This window comes from Episyrphus balteatus, chromosome 1 (genome assembly GCF_945859705.1).
Source record: "Episyrphus balteatus chromosome 1, idEpiBalt1.1, whole genome shotgun sequence".
NCBI classification, from domain to species: domain Eukaryota; kingdom Metazoa; phylum Arthropoda; class Insecta; order Diptera; family Syrphidae; genus Episyrphus; species Episyrphus balteatus.
In genome coordinates this window covers 26,740,178-26,762,276 of record NC_079134.1, presented here as the reverse complement: position 1 = coordinate 26,762,276, position 22,099 = coordinate 26,740,178, and the positions used below count along the sequence as shown (strand labels likewise).

Below are 22,099 nucleotides of genomic sequence, written 5' to 3'. Positions count from 1 at the left end.
TACCTAAAAATTTAGAAAAGTTTTTTTTGGCAACATGACAGCTGATTGTTTGTAATTACAGAATTTCTTTAGCAAAATTGAATTTTTGTGTGTGAAAAACGAGTTAAAAGTGCATTATCGGTTACAATTAATATTATTAATTTAATAAAGTAAAGTTAAATTCGGTGTTGCCCCATGCGGTCTTAATTAAATTTCGAAATTTGACAATAACATTATATCCAAACTAATTTAGTCAATTTACTCAAATTTCCATTCAGAAAATGACGTTGTCTAAATATCTAGTCCCTAATATTTCCTGAACGTGCCCATAGAAAAAAACAAAATGTTGCTAAGTTAATTCAAAGTAATTTAAAGCAAAGTTATTTTGTGTCAAGTGTTTACAACTGCTACAGGTCAATAACAACAATCGATTGCTAGCAATAAACAAAAGTATTATACTTTATTATGGGGGTGCAGAGTAAATTTTTTCTGACAAATTTACTTATAATTTATTTAACCTTCAACAACAAACAATTACTAATATTAAATGAAACAGTCGTTTGTAGTTTCCAACAGTATAAAATGCTTTTAAACCTACGTTAGCGATTGTCTTTAAAACACGGCTAGTCAAACATGCCAGTAAACTACCCACTTAAAGTATAAATGCCAGGATTTTTAAAGACAAACGAAAATAAACAAGAATCAAAACAGTTTTATTCAAATGCTAGTTTAAAATATTCACAACTTGTGCGGTCACTTATATGTACCTAATAGTGTTTCCAAAAATGAAAGCGAAGTTAGAAGTTACCCATACCGTGTTTAACTTATTTTCTTAAATACGCTGTATTTTGCTTTCTTAAAAAATAGTAAAAGTTAGAAATAATTTCACAATTAACTCCATTTGGAAGTTTTCGGTTTCTGCCACAAACGTTATTCAACTTAATAATGTTGCTGAACGATTTTTAAAATGACATTAACATTATATTCTTATTTTTCTTTTTCTCAACAATTTTATGAATACAAGTTAACTGAGTAATTGTTCCAAATTCCATTGAAGTGTTTGAGCTCAGAGTTCATACAACTTCTTTTTTGGAGTAGAAAAAAAGTCGCTTTTATGAAATGCTGAAAAGGTCGCTTTTTATAAAAAGTCGTCGCTTAGACCCAAATAGCGCTTAGCTGTAACGCTGACTGGTACCTTGTTTAAGCGATCTTACCTTTTTGTCTCATTTAACAAACCAAATGTCATAATTTTAAAGCAAAAAAATAGGTTCAGTCACGTAAGGCATGTAAGGAACTTAATTTGTTATGACCGTGACCTAACCTTTTTCTAGTTTTTCACACCCTTTTAAAATATTAATGTTTCTTCCGTCTTGCTTGTCTTATTTGAATCCCATGTCAGACAAAATATTATTAGATACCTAAACAATTTTATAAAATAATTATCATACCTAATATTTTTTTCTCTTTATTTCTTAAATTTCTAAATCATAAAATCACTGAGCCGTTTGTTATTAACGCAATAAATTGAAATGTCACATCAAAAGATAGTTTCACCGGTGTGTCCACTCATCAATCACTCATTTTTTCTTTAAAAAAAAATAAAAAAAAAAAAAACAATGCTTGAAACATTGAAACTATACAAGCATGAAAGAAAAACAAAAACGAAGGAGGGGGTCTATTCGGTTTGGTGTCATGTTTTTCTAGCTTTATAGCTGCCAAATGCCAGAGAACCGATAGTAAATCGACAAAATGCACAAGACTCAAGAGAGAGAAAGTGTGTGGTGGAATTTCTAAAATTAAAGAACTTGGAATCCACACACCATATTTACCTCCCACTTTACTCCACCACCATCATCCAGAGGTTGCATGCTTCGCTGGCGCTACTTGGCATTATCTTACATAGCCATACTAATCTTTTTGACACTGAACTCCAAGAGAAGACTCGGGAACAAACAAAAAATATAAAGAAGACAGAAAAATAAAAACCCATAGAATAACACTTTGGATGGATCTCAGGGTGTATTGAAAACGTTGGAAAATTCTTGCAACCGAGCCAAGAATTTTAAATACATTTTCACTCGCTCCTCTGCTTTACAGTAACATGCATGGATGGATGCAAATGTGTATGGAAAAACTGAAATCCGAAGAAGGAAAATTGATTTTTTTTTCTACTCCTTCTTCACTTTTTGGTCTGTTTGTGATGGTTTGGGAAAAATCTAAGCTTACCAGGCGCCAAAGGGATTCCCCAAACCCTCAACTCGGGTATTTGGTGACAGTCAGCAGGAATATTTTTGAATTTCATTTAAAATACCTAATGAATATGACATGACATTCGATGGAAGAACTTACTTAGTCGTCGTTGACGTTTTCTTCTTCATTTGTGTTATCTTTGCATCTTTGTATAATTAAATAATGTTGAAGAAAATTATGAGAGAAACTTTTGAAAGCACAACTTTGTGGATGGAATCCTTCTTTTTAGGAGAAACTGCAAAGTCACTTGAAAATTTTTTAACTAAAGTTGTTGAATTACATTTTTTTTTTTTGTTTTGTTTATTTTCATAGGAAAATATGAGTTGGGTTCTGCAGAAGAAGTGTTTTTGATGTGTGTTTGTGATAGTTTTTAAGTTTTTGAAAAGTTTATACAACACAGATGAAAGAGCAAATTAAATGAGCTGAAAATGAAAACTAAAAAGCACTCGCATACACACATTCAAGAGAAGCTAATTAAAGTTTGCACAATTAGTCTCTAAGTTATTTCAAAAACCAACATACAGTTTGTAGTGGATTTCTTCATATAAAATAATTTGGTGTATAAAGTTGGTGAACCATTGAATTCCTTAAAACTATATTTTGTTTCGTGGTATTTATGTTGGTGCAGGAGGCTCCTATAAAATGCAACACATGAGTCTGGAAATTAAAGATAAAATTTATACTTAAGGTGTTGACAAAGCTATACGTGAAGCTACATAGGTATATTTTCTTTTGTTTTAAAAAAGGATTTATTAAGGGTTTTGCGTTTAGTTTTGTAGTCTTAAGAAAATTGAAATAATATCATACATAATTCTGAAGAAAAAAAAAAAATAACTAAATTAGTTATCGTCAGAATATGGAATGGGTTTTCAAGTTAAATAAACTAAATGCCACAAAGTGCGATTTCGACTAAATGGACAATTTTCCCATTCACTTGTGAAGGAAAATAAAAATAGATCACTTTTGAAAATTTTGGTTTTGGGATATTTTTAATGATTGCGCGATTACTAACTGAAATATGAAAATTAAAAAAAAAGAATGTACCTTTCACATTTATTTATTTTATCATTATACGATCATTTATCACTGAGATACGGCTTATCAAAAATCACAAATCACAATTTTTTTTTGTGTTTCTTTATTTTTTTTTGGGATAGTGTTATAAAAATTAAAATTCAAAAGGGTTTTTTTAAAATATGATGAGTTTTTTTTTTAAAGCGATTTTAGGTGTTTGAAGTCATTTAAATGAAAAAACCTAAAGAATTTTCGGACACTATGGCGTATGCGTAATATTTATTTTTCTATAGAAAAACTTAAAGAAATTAACTGCCTAATTGATTTTTGTATGATCATTTTCTGATCTTTTAAATGAGTGTCATAACAGCTCGTTCAACATTTTACCTGTAAGAAAGAAAATTCACACAGAAAGACTTGAATGCTTTAATTTCTAATAATTTTCTTGTGATTAATTTGCTTATAAAAAATCAAAGTGACATTAATGTTTTTGTAAAAGCAATCCTTTATGTTTCTATTTTATTGCATACCGGCAATAAATGGAAGTTTCTATAAATTTAACTTGGAGCAGAATTTACTAAAAATTTACTAAAGTAATTTAGAAAGTAATTGAACGGAATATTTTTTCCGTTTTTCATTTGAGAACAAATTTGTTTCAATTTAATTTGTTTTTTTAATCGAAACATATTAAGGGGTTAGGCCACTATGTGCTTGAAAATGCGCGTTTTTAAGGATTTCTTTAAAGATTTAAAGAACAGAAGTAGCAAAAAACTTTATAAGGATGTTGCGATTCGGCTGCAAACTAGTTATAAACTGTTGAATTGATTTTTAATTAGTTTATAATTGCATTGTATTTCATGTCTGAACTTTTTTTCTCGGAATATTAAGAGTGACATTGTGTGTGTGTAAATGAATGAAATTTTCCAAATCAATTTTCCCCTAGGTCTTTCAAAAACTATGTTAAACTTAAAGAGTCATCAACCATTATCTCATTTTATACTAAATTTCAATATTAAAGAACTTTCAACAGCACTTGAGATGCAAAAACTATAAAAATTCTACCCTACAAAAACACTAACCAAAAAAAATAAAAAAAATACAATTTTCTCTTGCCCTCTTGACATAATTTTGCGCCAAGTGAATACATTACAAAAAAAAAAGTAAAACAACATTTCTATTTTTTTTTCTCTTAATTTTATGAATTAAACATATATAAACATACATTTTACTTTAAATACAACAGCAACATTGCAAAAAAAAATAAAAAAAAACTTCCATAAAAAGAGTCAGGCTCACAACAATATAAACTTTTGTTTTATTTTCCTTGAAAATAAAAAAAACAAGGCTTTATTCTAAACAATTTAAGTTTTCTTTTTTTTTTTTTTGGTTTTTGTTGCGAAACAATTGCGCTATCTCGATGTTGTGCTTTATTTTATTTGGCTTTTATTTTATTTTTGAATTTTTGTTTTTTCTTTTCTCCTCTCTTGAATTCTCTTTTAGAAATGATTTTCCATGGATTGTATATGCAAGTCTTCACATCATCAACATCATCATCATCATCATCATTTGCATCTGCATCATCGTCGTCGACCACTTTTATTGAAACCTAAGCACATCAAATCCAGAGGCAAAGTTTTAATCAACATAACAATTATTTACTCTTGTCTCGCAGCAATCGGCCATGAATGCTATCCAATAGGGATTTTACAACAACAACAATAAAGGATTGAAAAAATAAGAGAAAAAAATAAATTCCACAAAACTAAAAAAAAAGTACAGTGTACTTTTCCAAGAGGGCGGAAGCTGCTTTTCATATACAAAAAAAAAGCAACAACCACCAAAGTAGAAAAAGCAAAAAAAAATCTAACCCCAACTTTTTCTATAGCTGGAATGTTGGAGCATCCCCAACGATTTGCACGCAATATCCCCGATTCCTCCTCAACAGCAGCAATAACGAATTCAAACGTTCCAGCAGCGCTAACAAATCGCAATCACTATTTGCCAAGTGGCGGTGCTGGTGTAACTGGTTCATGGCATCAGCAACAGCAGCACTCTCAAGCATCTACACCAGCATCTACACAATATCAGCCCTCAGCGTATCAGCAACAAAACTATCCAGTGCCACCGCCACCCGGCTCTCCGGCACCACACCATCACCAGCAACAGCATCACCATCGTAACTTATCGTCCGCGTCCAATTGTAGCACGCACAAAAGTGTCACATTCAGCAGCAATACAAATTCGAATTCGAACGGAGGCGATTGCATTGGTGGTGGCAACCTCGGCTGTGGTTCACAATCGATGGCGGGCAACATGAAACACGGTAATTCTTCATTCTTCTTCCAATCAATTCCATAACACATTCACATGTACCTACACAAAAAATATGCAAAAATCAAAAAAACCCTCATACGTAGTCCCAATAGAAATGAGGAAAACAAAACAAATTGGGTCCAACATGTCATCCTTGCATGCATCCCACCTCATCTAACTAAAAGCTTTGTTTTGTCATTGGTTAAAACGTTAAACATTTCAATTCACATGAGGCAGTAATTAAGCTCGAAGAATTCCATGGTTTTTCTGGTCACAAGCACAATTCATATATACAATCCACAATATTTGATGTGATGTGGATCGTATGTGGATTTTTGTTGTTTTTTGATACTCGTAATGTGGATTATTTGCTTAGCGTAAACTTATGACAAACAAAAAAGCTCAAAAAATGAAATATACAAAAATAAGTTCAAATCAAAAATGACCCGGTTTTTTTTTTCAATTCGCAGGAAAATCACAGGAAGACGTTTGCTACGTAGTAGCCAAATACGATTATGGAGCTCAAGGAGCACAAGAATTAGACTTAAGGAAAAATGAACGCTACCTGCTATTGGATGATTCCAAACATTGGTGGCGGGTGCAAAATAATAGAAATCAATCTGGCTATGTCCCTAGTAATTATGTGAAAAAGGAAAAACCATCGCTATTTGATAGGTGAGTAAAAATGAGTTAAACAAAAATTCATATTAAACATCATATTGTATATATCTTAATCAAAAAACAAACTATTTAATTTTAATGTAGACCTTGTAGATAATATTGATCCGATTTCATTTAATTTTTGTGTGTATTATTTTTTTCATTTTAGTTTATTTAAATTTTCAGTTGCTTGCTTTATTATGATTTTATTTATTTTTTGGTTATGTTAACACACTTAGATCCACCCTATACATATTAGAATAAGTTACGTAGGTAGACCCTTTTCTAAATAGACATATACCCTAATTTGCAAGTTTACCCTTTCCTTTATCTTAAAAGAAGTGGTCACGTTAAGGTGACTTCTTTAAAAGCTATATAAATAATCATTTATTTTAAGAGAAAACACAATCAAAATGAAATACTTTGTCATAAGATTTAGGTTTATCTGGTTAAGTATAAACAATATTCGAATAATTTCAAGCTCTTGAAAATTCTCAAGAAAATATGTTAGACGAATAAAGCTTTTCAAGGTCCATACTAGGGTTGCTTAAACATCGATAGTCTATCGATAGTATCGATAGTGAAAAACTATCGCGTAAATCGATAGTGTCAAAAAACTATCGATTGTTTTTCTTCGTACACCTTCACCTTTGTTTAATTTCAAATGACATTCAAACTCACACTTGTATATTTATAAAACTCACTACCAAAAATTAATCAAAATGCAAAACAAAAATCGTCACAAGTAAACAACACTAAATCGTCACAAAAATCTTCGAATGAAAACCCGATGTAAACGTCTATTTTTGTTAAAAAAAATTGTAAAACATGTATAGCTGTGAATTTTAGTATGTTGTTTTTGATACTTATCTTTAATATTTATTTTGTGTTGTTTTGAAACTACATAAGTATTTTTGTTATTTGAATAATTTATTTTTATAATTTTTGTTATATGAAGAATAAATAGCAGTGCCTATTTTTATTTTTTTTTTAGTTTTTTTTTTATTATAAAATATGAATAAATAGCTTTGACTTACATATTTTAAGTTTTAGTTTTGTTTTTATACATATGAAATAAAAATGAGTCGTGTTCTTTCTTCGTTGAAGCCTAGTACACTGCTGATGCGAAACAAAATTTTCCATAAAAAAATTTCGTTAACGAAATCTTGAACTAAAAATTTCGTTTTGCTTTACGTTTTTCAGTTCCCAGCTCAAGCGAAAAATTGGAGAGTTTTCGCTCATTTGCCATTAACTTGTTACTTTCCTGTGCATTTTTGTTGGGTCCAAAACAATGTTGACGGTTTTTCACCTTTAATTCATTTATTTCTTGCTTTAAAAATTATTTTCTGTTGATTTTTCTTGATTTTAAATAAATTTTGAATTTTTTTATTTTGACTTTGACAGAATACACGATGATATTTTTTCGTTAGCATTTTCGTTGTCGACTTTGAAGACTTGAAAATTTTTCGTTTCGCATCAGCAGCGTACCAGGGCCCCTGTTCTGTAACTTTATCACTGGCGATAAACGTTTTTCAATGTCTCTAAAATCCATTTTCTTCCATAAATAAAGCAAAATTTCTTTCAAATTCAGAATGTATGAATTAAGAAATTATGATCTGGAACAAAATTTCTTTCATTTTGATGAGATTAAATGGATTTTAAAGCCATTCAAATATTTTATCGCCAGTGATAAAAGTTACAGAACATGGGCACAGGCTTAAATGAAAAAATACCGAAAATAACAGCCCTATTCTGGCAAACCTCACAAGTCACAAAAACCTCACAAGGTGATCATAACTCACAAACTTCTAAGGCCCATTTGCTGAAACTAGTCGTAAATTTTGATCTTAGCTAGGCCGAACATAGCTCTTATGTTTTACTTAGTTTATTCTAAGTTTCTAAAAAAATTTTATGTTCAACCTAGCACTGATTGACTTTCATGCGAGAAATCCCTGAGAACTTCAAATTAATTTGTCAAATCGATATAAACGTCAGTTAGTTTTTATTTGTTTTTGAGAAATTGTAGCAATACAAATTGTTAAGAACGCCTTTAAATTAATGGAAAAAATTAAAAATAGTGAAAGCCCAGTAAAACTTGCGTTTTAATTAATAAATGGAATAATTTTAGTGAATGTGTTTGTGTTTTGTGAACGTATGTGTGTGTCAAAATAAGTGTTGAAAAAAAAACAACAAAAGATTGAACATTCTCTCAAAAAAATTTTCAGAGAATTTTTTGCGTTTGCAGATGGTTAGGATTTATAAAAGTAAGTCAACTCATATTGCTATACTTAATTTTTGTCCATTTTGGTACCAACGCATCATTTTTTGAGCTATATTCTCTCTTTTTTCTCAAATAAATATGCTTAAGTAGAACGTAAACTACTTATGATCTACTATTTCTTCCCCCTAAGTTATGTTTAACTTAGAGGAATTTATGACCTAGTTTGAAGTTCGTGCAAATCGCAATGTAGAACTTAGGGCTTTACGATTCACTTAAATATTTAAGTTTCGTTTCAGCAAATGGGCCTAACAAGCAAAAATCCAACTTATGAGTTGTGACCTCCTTCAGAGCAGATCACAAATTCGAAAGTTTTTGTGACTCGAAAACTTCACAAAATCAAGTTCACCTGACCTTGTGAGGTCCTCATAACTTGTGAGGTTTTCCAGAATAGGGCTATAAGTCTCTTTTTTACTGGGACTATGATTTATTGAATCCATCTGGGTATTTAGACAATTAGGAAATGTAAGCATCTAGCAAGGAATATTCATAAACGTTTTTGAAGTTAAAATATCATTTTTTGTTTGTTTTTTTTTTTTTGTGGTTTTGATAAGGTGAATTTTATTAAAAAAAAAACTATCGATACTATCGATAGTATCGATAGTTTTTTTTGAAAACATCGATACTATCGAAACGTCCGACTATCGATGTTTAAGCCACCCTAGTCCATACGATAGCAAAATTATGATTTTAGAAAAATATTTTCGACTCAACGGCGCAATTATTTGTACACTTTTTTATTGATTTTGACTTTTTTCCACAATAATCACTTGAATTCAAGGAAACTGCTGAAATACATATGAAATGAACATCTTAATAAATAGGTGTTAGTGGGCAAAGCGATTGTCAATTTGTAATCGAACAAAAGTGTCGATTTGTGCTTTATAACTGTCAATTATCAGCACAGTCGATTCCATTCAGTATTTAATCTCTTTCGACTTCTCAATGCTGTTCATTACTCAAAAGCTTACATAATTTAAGCAATCTTCAGTTGATAAGTCAAAGCGATTTTTTTTAAACACGATAATCAAAGCCAAACTGATTTTGAAACCCTTTTTGTTCAATAGTTTTAAAATGTTCCAAATCATTTATCGCAACTCATTTTCATTATACATAAGTAATTCCTACAAAGATTTTGTTGGAGTATATGAAAAATTTGTACTGACCGGACTTCGAAGTCTCACGAAAAGACGACCTGTGTTCATTCACATTCGGATAAATAAGGAGAATATGATTCCAGTGACTGTGTTTGCTAGTCTCCGATTGAGAACGAATTTTTCATTCTAAGAGTTGAATATAAAAATAATTATATGCGAATCTGTAAAGTAGACTTCGCAGAAGCTGCTGATTTTAATTAAATTTCTACCGATTCCAATTAAACCCATTTTTTACAAAAAGTAGACATTTTTTATCGGTATAAACAACTGTTATGCTATTTTATGTCGAATTGCTCGAAACATTGTTGACAACACGTAAAACGCATTGAGATCGATTTTTATTCGATTTTTTTTTTTTTTTTGTTAAAAGGAATTCGACATAAGTTTACCTTACACTGCGACTCATTTGAATATAAAAAACATTTTTGCTTAAAATTTATATCAATGCGGCGTTGCTCGATTGAAATTTGTAGAAGTAACATTTCCACGAACTTCTTTTTCTAACTATTCCATGGTACCTAACACTAAATTTCAGGTTTTTGTTATCGTCCTAAAATATTTTAAAAAAATTGTGAACCTACAAACCAAAATACGAATTATTCTAATTATTTTAGAAGGAAAGAAAACTTCACAATAATCAGTAATTTTGGTGGATGGGTTACACAGGGACTGCCCACTGCCCAGTAACCTGGGTACATTAGTGCCCAGGTTACTATATCTAGCAAATGCGCTTAAAATCAAAAAGTGGGAAAGAGAAAAATAACTACATCTCTTTCACACTTACAGAATCTTTGAGACTATTGATATGTATTTAGAAGAAAATTAATACAAAAACTATGATTTACGATGTAGAAATATTACCTGGGAGCATTCCGTAACTCGATTATCGAAAAACGATATCGTTTCGATGATATGGTTTGATTTCCGCAACTTCAATAATCACTTCCATCGTAAACGATATCGTTTTTTTGCTTTCCGTAACTCGATTATCATCAAGAAAACGATTGTGCTTAGACGAACATTGGACGATACCGTCCTGAGTAAATTTGTAAACAAAATTAATCTTTTTTTTCAAATTTATAGAAACTGTTCATGTTAATAACCACAAATAAAATAAAATCTACAATAAAAATACTCTATGAACGATTAAAGATGAATAAAAAAAATTGCAATTTTATATTTATAATTATAAATTCTTTTACACCTCCATCTGCCAATATAAAACATATTTTCTTTTTGGTAATTTTATTTTTCTAAACCAAAAGTTCTTCAATAAGCACCCTAAAGTATGCAATTTCATGATGACAAACGAGACGATAGGATTGAGTTACGGAGAGCAAATCAAAAACGATCAAGTTTTCGATTATCGTTATTGCGATTATTATTATTATTATTGTTTATGAAACTCCAAGTAACCCATGAGGTCCAAGTCTCCAGAAGAATATTGTTTCCCTAAGAAAATTTTGAAACAATATCTTATTACCTACTCTTTGATTTGGCTTTATTTGTTCTGCAAATGATGCGTTTTAGCTAATTTGCTACCCTAGAAATTACCATCCTGATTCCTTCCTCACAAAGACATGAAAATAATTTTACATTTCCAATACATACTAATTAACTTAAATTATGAATTGGTCAATAAGTTATTTGCATTCGCCATAATGAAAATAATAAGTTGAAATAATATTTTCTTATCTAATTAAGTCAATACAGTTGTAACAACACTGCATTTCTCAAGTGAAAGTGCTTTTGCAATATGTTAGCCTTTGCAATGAACTTACCTTAAGTACATTTGTTGATAAGACTACTGATAGCATCGAACTGTCAGGAAGCAAATTAAATCTTCACTTTATTAGTGAAGATTTAATTTAACAGTTGAACTTAACTTGAGTGAACTATATTTTAGAAAATAAAAATCTTTGTGCTTGGTTTAACAAAGTTTGATATTTTTTTAAGTGTCGAATGCTTAGCAAAATATAATTAAATAATATTATCATAACAATAGAAAAATATTTATTCCATTGTATTTTATTGACATAGCTTATAACGTTACAACCGCTAAATTATGATTAATTTTGTCATTAACATAATCCATTTTTTAAGTTAGACGATTAATACCAATTTAATAGTCACTGGCATTCAAAAGAAATATTTAAATGAATTTGGTATCATTCCAAAAGGTCTATGACCGAACTAAACATTTAATTAGTTTAAATTGAAAATAAAAAAATAACAATCACCCGTATTGTACTATCAATCAATTGTTGATAAATACTGAAATTTGGGGTTTTTAAACCAAAATTATAGGAAAACTGGTCAACTTTTTCATGGAATTTTGTAATTAGATTTCTTTAATAACGGCTAGGACCTTTCTCTGCTTTCAAAACTCTTTTTTAATTAAGTAATAAGGTATTAAAATTTAATTTTTATCAACTATCGATTGATAGTTGTAAATCGCAATAAGGCTGAATATATCTATTTTGAAAGAAAATGAAAACATTTATTACTTTTAAGATAATTTGTTTTGTAGCTTGCTGAAAAACAAATTTTATTTATTTTTTAGCTTATCATAACATAGTTCATACAATCATGTTAAATGTATTTTCCCCATTCATCAACATTTTTTGTGCTATCAGTCAAGTTCATTCATCACAATCAAATTTGTATTTAATAATCGCTGTAAAAAATCTTTAAAATAAACAACGAGCTTGCTCATCATACTCATTAGTCGTTATTTAAATACTAATATGCATACTATATCAATTGTTTAAAAATTATAGCCCATAAAACCCTCATCAATTTTATTACTGTTTATGCTTTGTTTTACATTTTTACAATAATTTCCAAATGATTTAACATAATACTAAATCTATCCAACTTATTGTTGTTTACAGCATAAAGAAAAAAGTGAAAAAAGGTTCCGGCTCAAAAACTCTTCCTAATTGTTCGCCCTCACGACAAATCGAAAGTCCAACAATGTCAAGAAGACTACCACCCGATCCATCAGAGGCTATTGGCACGGCAATTGTTAAATACAATTATCAAGCGCAACAGGCTGACGAACTGTCATTGACAAAGGGTACACGAATTTTGATTTTGGAAAAATCTAACGATGGATGGTGGCGAGGACAGAGTGGCAATGCAGTTGGATGGTTTCCCAGTAATTATACAACCGAAGATTGTGATAATGATGGTGAAATACATACGTACGCGATGGCTGAGAATGTTCTTGATATTGTGGTAAGAAAAAGTGATTACAATTTAATTTATTTTATTTGAATACATATTTTTTTTTTATTTTTTCTAGATAGCATTTCTTTCAACGTAGTCACTTGTTAGAACTACTAGGAGTATTTTTAAAGTAACATAATTCATTTGCGAATATTTACTAGTTACTACCATGATTCCTGCAGTTAGAGTACATTTAATGTATATTAATACATAGTGTAAGCCAAATTTCTATCAAAATGCTCAATGAAAGTTTTGAATACATTTTCCTTCAATGTATATTGTTGATACAGAGTCCGTTTTTGGATTGAGTTATCCTCAGTTTTTTTTTGAAATTGTTTGTTGCTTCAGACAACCCTAAAATAATGAAAACTTATTTGATCGAAAAATTGGACAGGGCCGGTTTTAATCGTTTAGCATTTTTTTTTCGAAATTCTGAGCCTAAACTAATGGTTTTTTTGTCAAACCACAGTATTTAAGGCTCAACACAACAACACTGAAAATAGAATTTACTTCCTGTTGATCAATCTTCCAAATGGTGACGATCATTCGTTATTTTGACTTGACTAATTTTTGTTTGAGCCTTACAAGACTAATTGAACTGAAATGCTTGTTCGCATCGATTAGTGTAATTTTGAATACTTACATAATTGGAACATTGATGTTTATCGTCTCAACATGTCCTACGCAACTAAATCGTAAATGGTAAATTAGGTCCATATTGTTTTACAACATTACATTTCGTGGGGCTTACGATCAGGGATTCAAAATGAACTCAATCAACAAGTTAACGAGCCAGCCCAGTGTGTAATTAGCTATATTTAGTTACGCATATAAATCTGGTTTATATGCTGAAACACTGGAATTCCGCCAACATTCAAGCAGCTACTTTACTCACATAATAGTACGACAGAACTTAAAATTACTGAAGCTACCGTTAATTTCAAATAGAAAATTCTTCCTGTGTCGAATCACTTTGTACGAATTAGTTAGTAACTCGTTAGAGTTAATTAGTAATACAAACTTACTGCTCAACTTCTAATTGACCATGGTGGTTCTTCCGCGTAAAAGAGTTCATCATTCACTTCAAGGTTACTTCAAAGTGGAATACAGTTTTCTCGTCTACTCTTTTTCACCGTTATTGTATCACTTATCGAATCAAAATCTAACTTTAATAAGTGCGAAGAATTTGTCTTGAATGTAGGAATTAAATAGACCTAATGCGTTCCCATTTTGAGCTGTAGGTTTTTCTATTGCAGCTCTGCTTCCTTGAAAGAATAATCAAGTTTAGGATCTCGAATGTTAAAATGTCGTGCAGTGGCCTTTGAAAACTTTTAAACTTGAAAAAAAAAAAAAAATTTGATCCACTTAGGATCATAATTTTTATTAATAAAAGGTCACGAAAATAGGATAAACTTTTAAACTTGTTCCTACTTTAAAAAATGCAGTATTTTAAGTGTTCTCGTTTATAGTTACCAAGTAATAGTTATGACAAGTAATAATAATGCCTGTTAAACCTTACTGACTTTGGTTTTTAAGGCATTGCATTGTGGACAAGTTTTTTTAAAGGTCTGTTTTTCATTTCGTTCAATTCAAGAACTCAGGCCAGTGCCTTTTTTTTTTTTCTTTAATTTTAGAAGCCTTTCCTTTCAGCTCTATACTAATTTCAATTTTGTTGTCTTTTATTTTGTCTCGATCTCGACATCTTTGATTGACCTTAGAAACCGATGGTAAGCCTCCCGATTTTAAATTGTTCTATAACCGAAGCTTACTGCTTCCATACTGGCTCTATAAAGCCTTGTTGCTCCCGCTTCACACTTTTTGTATTTTTTCCAACAGTTTTTTCCTTGCTGGATACATCACCATGAGGTAGTAGGTACTAAATGTGGTTTAGTTGACAATTCTCCATTGAAAATCATCAATTAAATAATACCAGCGCTCAATTGTATCGACCACAATCGATATTACCAAGTATTCATTTCCTTCAAAACTTCTCCCATATTTCATATTGAAGGGATGTAGAATCTTCACTTAAGTGTTGCCAATTTACCTTGAATTTTGGTTTTAGGCACTCAGCTAATTTAGGCACTCAGCTTTCGTTCTCCACCATTAGCTGTGAAAGAGACCTTTTCCTTTTTAATGGTGAGCCTGGTTTTAGATCGCCCAAAGATTTCTGCTAAAGTCCCATCAATCGCCCTCTTTCTCGTTTATTCTAAGTAGTTATTTTACTTTATTCAGGCATTAAAACAAAAATATATAATAAATCTGTAGCGAATTGAAAGACAGCCCAATAAATCTTTATTTCTTTATTCGAAATACCAAATATTACAAAAATAAACATAAAACATAATTATTAAATGGTAATTTTTTTTTTGTTACAGGTTGCTCTCTATAGTTTTACATCAAATAACGATCAAGAATTATCATTTGAAAAAGGCGATCGTTTAGAAATTGTCGATCGACCGTCTTCCGATCCCGATTGGTATAAAGCACGCAACAATGCTGGTCAAATTGGTTTAGTTCCACGCAATTATTTACAAGAGCTTAGTGATTATTTAGCTACGCCGTATCGTGGTAATAATGGTGCTGGTGGCGGTAGTAGCGGCGGTGATTCAATTGATCGACGAAATGATGGTATGCCTAATAATATGCCGCCACAATCATCACCGCCAATGCCACCAATGGAACGACCCAATTTAGCTGGTAAATCTTGGTACTATGGCGCTATAACGCGCAGTCAATGTGACACTGTATTAAATCAACATGGTCATGATGGCGATTTCCTTATACGAGATAGCGAGACTAATGTAAGTACAATAATAATTTGTTTTTGAGAATAATAATGTGATAATGAATGTTTTTTTTTTTGTTTGCAGATGGGTGACTATTCGGTTTCCCTTAAAGCGCCAGGCCGTAACAAACACTTTCGTGTGCATGTTGAAAATGGCATGTATTGTATTGGTCAGCGTAAATTCCACACCCTAGACCAATTAGTCGATCACTACCAAAGAGCACCCATCTACACAAACAAGCAAGGAGAAAAACTTTATCTAGTACGGCCATTGCCTAAAGCTAATGGAACGTAAACTTAAAAAAAATAATGATAAAGATGAACGAGTAAAAAATAAATAAAAAAAAAATTATCCACATCAAACTAATTACCACATAATATCTAATTATAAATTACAACAATGAACAAGAAAAAAAAGTAAGGAAAACAAAAAAAACGTATTTCATTCTCGCGAACTCTCTATTTCTCTCTGTCGTCTCTCTATCTTTATCCTCCCTTCTTTTTTTTTTGTCTAAGTATAAAGATCACCCACTCATCATCGTCGTCGTCGTCACCACGAAAAATGGCCATCAATCCTCAACAAAAAAAAAACAAGAAACCAGAAAATACTAGAACATACACATTTTATTTTAGAAAATAATAATTTAATTTATATTTTAGTATAAGGACTTATTTTTAATTAAAATAATTAATTTCGTGAACAAAATATTAATTCTCAAACATTTAAATTTAAGACTTAAGTTGTGGAAGAGCGCTGTGCTGTATAAATGTAACGTGAAAGTAATCTCTTTAAGAAAGAAAAAAAAAACATAGAAAACATAGAAAAAACATCGACAAATTGAGAGTAGTAGTGATGAATTTGAAGAAGAATCCTTCCCCCCCTTAAATCAGAGTGAAATACAAATTTTATTTTATTTCTCATCGCCCCCTTCCTTTCCCCATTAATTCGTAGTGTGATCTTTTATACATATATAAATAATATACAATTATTCGTAAAAATAAATCGAACAGCGGGAAGAAGTGAAATAAAAAAAAAACACATAAACAACACATTATACTCTAATGCAAAGTAAATAATATTTTTGTAAATTTTTTGCTAATACAAATTGCTTTACATTTCAATTAGGAACAAAAACAAAAAATTATAAATATCATTTCATAAAAAAAATATAAATATGAATTATATATTATAGAAAATAATAATAATAAAGAAAAAGAAAATTCTTAAATGAAACAAAAAAAAAATAAATAAGCACTCAGAAGATAAACAAACTAAATTCCTTGCTTTTGTTTAAAAATAAAATACATACAATTTAAATTCTTTTGTAAATGCGAAGCTTTTTTTATTAATTTTCAATTAAAAATTTTTATTTAAAATGAAGAAAAAAACACAAAGTAAAACTCGAAGAACAATTATTACAGATAAATTAAGCAAAAGAAAGTTTTAAATGGAAGAAAAAAGAAAAAATGATATTAAGACATATGCATATAAATTATAATATCTATTAAAATAAATACAAAAAACAAATATATAGACTTATAAACTAAAAAAAAAAAAAACAAACAAAAACTCACTTGTTTCATATTTTTTTTCATAAGAATATTTATTATTATTATTACTATACAAAAATAAGAGAGACAAAAAGAATAATAAATAACAAATTTTATTTGTGCTTAAAGAAAAAAAAAATTAATAAAAAAGAAATCTATTTTATTTAATTTAAAAATACAAAAAAAAATCTCTTATATATCAGTTCTTAAGTAAATGAATTATTTTAACATCATTAATTCATTTACAAAAAAAAAAAAAAATATAAAAAACCAATTCTACATTCACAAATTAAACAACAACAAAAAGATAAATTTAGTATACATACTAGTATATATATAAATATAAATATATTAATTATATTATAAAAATTTATTATTGAATTCTGTGTAAAAAGATATAGTTTATAATAATTTTTCTAATCTTCTTTTACTTTAAAAAAAAAAAACAAAACAAAAAAGAAAATAATTTTTTTTGTATCATTTATAGTTTAGTTAAAGAAAAAAAAACAAAATAATAATAAAAAAAATATAATTAAAATAATGATTATACAAAAAAAAGTCTTTTTGTAAGAAAGAAGAAAAAAAAAAATAATATGTACATCATAAGTTAGAAATATTTAATAATTCAATAAATAAAGATTTTTTGTAAAAATACGAAAGAATATATTTTTTGTGGTTTTATTTTATTTGACTGTATTTTTATACACTTGAAGATTTTACCATAAGAGAGTTGAATATGGTCCATTGAGGCATATAGTTGTTTTCTAACTTAAACTGAGGTGTATTCAATGCAATTCAAATTTGTTTATGGTCCATTTAGTGCTTGATGTAAAGGGTGATTTTTTGGATGAATTCATCATTTCGGATTCCTACCAAATATCCAAAACGAAAGGAATTTGGGATAAGAGTTAGGTTAAGTTTCGCGTGTAAAATTTCAAAAAAAAATTTTACTCTCACAGATTTCTTGAGACAAGTTTTTCGGTGCAAAATTTGCCCTAAGTGAACTTTAGACTAATAAACACTACAAAACAAATTACATCAAAGTTCCCCAGCGGCAGTTTTTTAGTGCACGATTAACTTAAGATTCTAAATATGTGCTGAATTCAGTGTTGGCAAATGTTTTAAAAACGTGGATCTGGTTTTTGAGTTTTTATGAAAGTGATCTTAATTAGTTCGGTTATTTCAAAATACTGATAATATCGTCCAATTTTCGTCGTTTTTAGTAATATTTTCGTTAAAATCTCAACTCTCTTGTTTGTAATTTACATTAGAGAAAAGCTATTACGGTTAAAAGTCCAAGTATAATGGGCACGAACTGCTTTTGTCATGTTTCCGAAAATATAGTGAACACAAATCTTTTTTATTAAGTGAATATTAAAATGTTTCTGCCAAGTCCCTTGTATTCTTGTTGTTTTCGTTTAATTCTGGGAAATTTACGTATACCCTTGGGTTTATTAATGCATGAACCACGCATAAGCGCATTATAGCCAGTTCTATGAGATTGTGTGTTTTCGCTGCATTACAACATTTTTAACTAAATATTGATTTTTTTCATATTTCTTAACTTTTTCTCTTACCTTAATATAACTCTTACTTCTATGGATGCGTTTTATATTTACAAATAGTTTGAAGATACTTTGTGATATTTAAATATGAACCAAATTTTACATTTTTCAAGACAATTATCAACTAATACTGATCAACATGGTATTTTTACTTGAGCCAGTCAGTAATATTCTATTACGTAACATTTTTGAGATATTTCCATTTCATAAACCGATTTTTAAATATTTTCGAAGTTATGCTACTATTATATAGTCTACATTATTTCAAACTATTAATAATGAACTAACTGCTTAAAACTTTGGGCTGTCTCTTTTTTTTTTTTCTCTGAAATATCTTAGGTTGAAGTTAGTGTTAGAATAAACACTTGTATGTATGGATATCGTTTCCGGTGCAAGTGTTGTAGTTCTAAGTATATTATTTATATCGAACTTATGTGGTACAATATTTTTTTTACATGGGCACAAGATTAATAGATAAGTTAGGTTAGTTCTTTCTTGAAATTACATATGTTGAAACTAATTACTTCACGTTATATCATTTACTCGAAAAAAGTTACAAGTGGGTTTATTGGATTTTCGTTTTCGAAAAAATTCAAGAGGTACCTCTTGAAGAAAAAAAATTCCTTCCAAATTTATCGAATGAGAAATAAAAAAAAACTGATTTTTTTTGCATTTTTTCTTTCTAAGGGGGCAGATATCGACGAACCAGTCTCGAAATATGTTTTGGCTTGCAGATATGAACTCACAATTTAGGTAAAAAAATACAAATTTATTTTTTTTTTTTTCAGTTTTCGAAAAATATCCAAGGGTTAGGGGGTACTCTACCCCTACACCTTGTAAAAAAAATCAATTTTAAAAAATTTCCTCCAAATTCATCGTGAGATGAAGATTGATCAAGAGAAAGATATCCTCAAGCTCTATTCATAATTCAATACCAAAAGTTCCTTGGAGGTCTTGTTGCTGAGTTATTTGCAATCAAACATACTTATTTCTTACATATGGAGACGGATATCTGCGGACCAAATTTTCGAAACAAATATGTGAACAAGCATATATGCATTTAAGTAAGTAAAATATAAATTTATTTTTCTCAGATTAATTAATTAATTTTAAAAAACTTTCTCCAAATTCATCAGTTGAGACCAGGGATGGGACTTTGCTGCAATTGCAGTAGATCTGCATTTTTTTTTCAAGAAACATATCTACTGCCTTTAAATAAAATCTACTGCACTTTTTGTTTTAAAATAAATCAGCGATTTTCATGTGAACAAGATTTCACCCGAAAAAATTCAGTTTTTCAATTTTACTTTTACACTATTATAAGTTCCGTGCGGAAAGTTGTTCACGTTCAGAAAACTCCCCGTAGTTTGAACTTTTTTTTCAGGTAATGAGTGAGGTCGACAGGTCTTTTCTAACTAAAATTTTAGTGACGCACAAGGAACTAGTTTTGCCGAAAATATAAATTCCATTCGGGGGAAAATTACAATATATTTTTAATTTCTATGCGAACAAAAATGTTTCGGGTTCACGTGAATCTCATGTTAAAATGTTATGAACATATTATTTTTGTTTGATCGTATTTCTGATTGCAGTCAATGCATACATTTGTCTTTTGTTCTTTTTTTGTTATATTTTCTTAAAAAGAAATAAATGTTGAGTTTTTGTTAATTTTTATGAAATTTTATACAAATATAAAAATCTACTGCGTTATTTGTTCAAATCTACTTCGACATTTTTTTCAAAAAGTCCCATCCCTGGTTGAGACATCAAAAGAAAATTCTCTTTAAGCTCTATTCATAAATTAAAAAATAAGATCTTCTCTGAGTTATAATTTATTTATATAAACTGCACTGCCTCGGCTGCCTTACTGTTATGTACGACTCTGTCGACAAAAAGTAATACGTTCCGTGAAAAGTATCTAAAAATTTGAATTTCAAAAGTAATTGTAGAACATTTTTTGAGCAACCCTTATACGAAAAATTTAATTTTAACTCATTATCTCAAAAAACACGATTTCAAAATTTACTGTGTCATTAAAATCCTATTTTGTGTCGAAAGTTGAAAAAAGAATCATTTTTTGCACCACCGACCGTAATTATCTAACTTTTTTGCTTCCCATTTTTTTTACAATATTAAAGTTTATTAACAATCAGCCCTATTCTGCTATCCATCGGGGGGAAAAATCGCTAAATATTCACCAATTACCATTCTGCTATTCATCGGGGGGAATCCAAACTCACGTCGGTAATATCGGTAATGTTGTTCAGTATTCCACTAATCACGTGAATGAACTTGCTCCATACATTTGCAATCCGCTTAAAAAAAGTTGCGGATCTGTCACTTTTGTTTGTAAAAATAAATTCACCATCGTTGAAATTAAGCAAAATGCCACTTTTCATAAATTTTTAATTATTTCTTAACATTTAATCGGCTGCTTTTATTTTTTCTATGCAAATAAACACAAACAAAAAATTTTTTTTTCCTTTCAATTTACTTCGTCGCCATTTTTTTTTTAATTTGACGTTCACCTGGACGTCAAATTGAGGGATGATAATGCAGTTTACCCGATGGATAGCAGGATGGCAAGGTAGAGTTAAAGTGAACCGAATGTGTGAATCGGATCTGAGATTCACGGGAACAGCAGAATAGGGCTGAATGGACCGACCATATTCATAGTTTTTTCATAAGTTCTGACTTTGTCTCTTCTAAGAAAAACTGTAAGACCTAAAATATGACTATGAATATGGCCCAATAAAAACATCGAATCAAGAGCCAAATTAATTTCATCGTGAGTTTTGCACCCACGTTTTTGAACAGCAGGTATTGCAGATGGACTAAGTTAGTACGATCGCAAATCTGAGATTATGAACACGACTAACGCAGGCCTAAGTTAGGTAGACGTTTATGAAATCACCAAAAGGTGTTTGGATGTTACTAATTTTACTCATTCAATGTTTGAAGCCTAAATCATGTTTTATGAAGCACAATTTTTGTTTGATAATTTCTTTCAACCTTTTAGTTCCAAAAATGAAATAAAACAAACTCTTTGTATTAATACTTCTTATTTTTTAAATATATTTTTAAATAAACGAAGTTATCATTCGAACAATATATTTTATCATACATAATTATAACTCAATTAATTGTTTTTGTATTATTAACTATAATATATATATATTTATGTATGTATGTGTAATTTGTTTTATCTTTTTTTGATTTTTACTCACAATATTAATAATTATTATTTTATATATAATATTTATATTTATAACAGTTGTTATCTCCTCTTATTTTATAAATAATTAGTTTTATT

The 22,099-nt window shown here is 29.5% G+C and overlaps 1 protein-coding gene across 2 annotated transcripts in view; it reads left to right on the top strand.

Moving 5' to 3' along the window:
- LOC129907585 (cytoplasmic protein NCK1) overlaps window positions 1–16,824 on the top strand; it is a 63,281-nt gene extending 46,457 nt beyond the window's left edge. The window contains exons 2-6 of one of the 2 annotated variants that reach the window (XM_055983864.1): window positions 4,916–5,566; window positions 6,027–6,231; window positions 12,546–12,891; window positions 15,261–15,686; window positions 15,756–16,824. In XM_055983864.1, the coding sequence (XP_055839839.1) occupies window positions 5,134–5,566; window positions 6,027–6,231; window positions 12,546–12,891; window positions 15,261–15,686; window positions 15,756–15,965 (1,620 nt within the window). In that variant the 5' untranslated portion in view covers window positions 4,916–5,133 and the 3' untranslated portion in view covers window positions 15,966–16,824. Of the gene's footprint in view, window positions 1–4,743; window positions 5,567–6,026; window positions 6,232–12,545; window positions 12,892–15,260; window positions 15,687–15,755 lie in introns of both variants that reach the window. The other variant, XM_055983863.1, reaches the window with a different exon arrangement.
- Window positions 16,825–22,099: the final 5,275 nt, after the last annotated feature.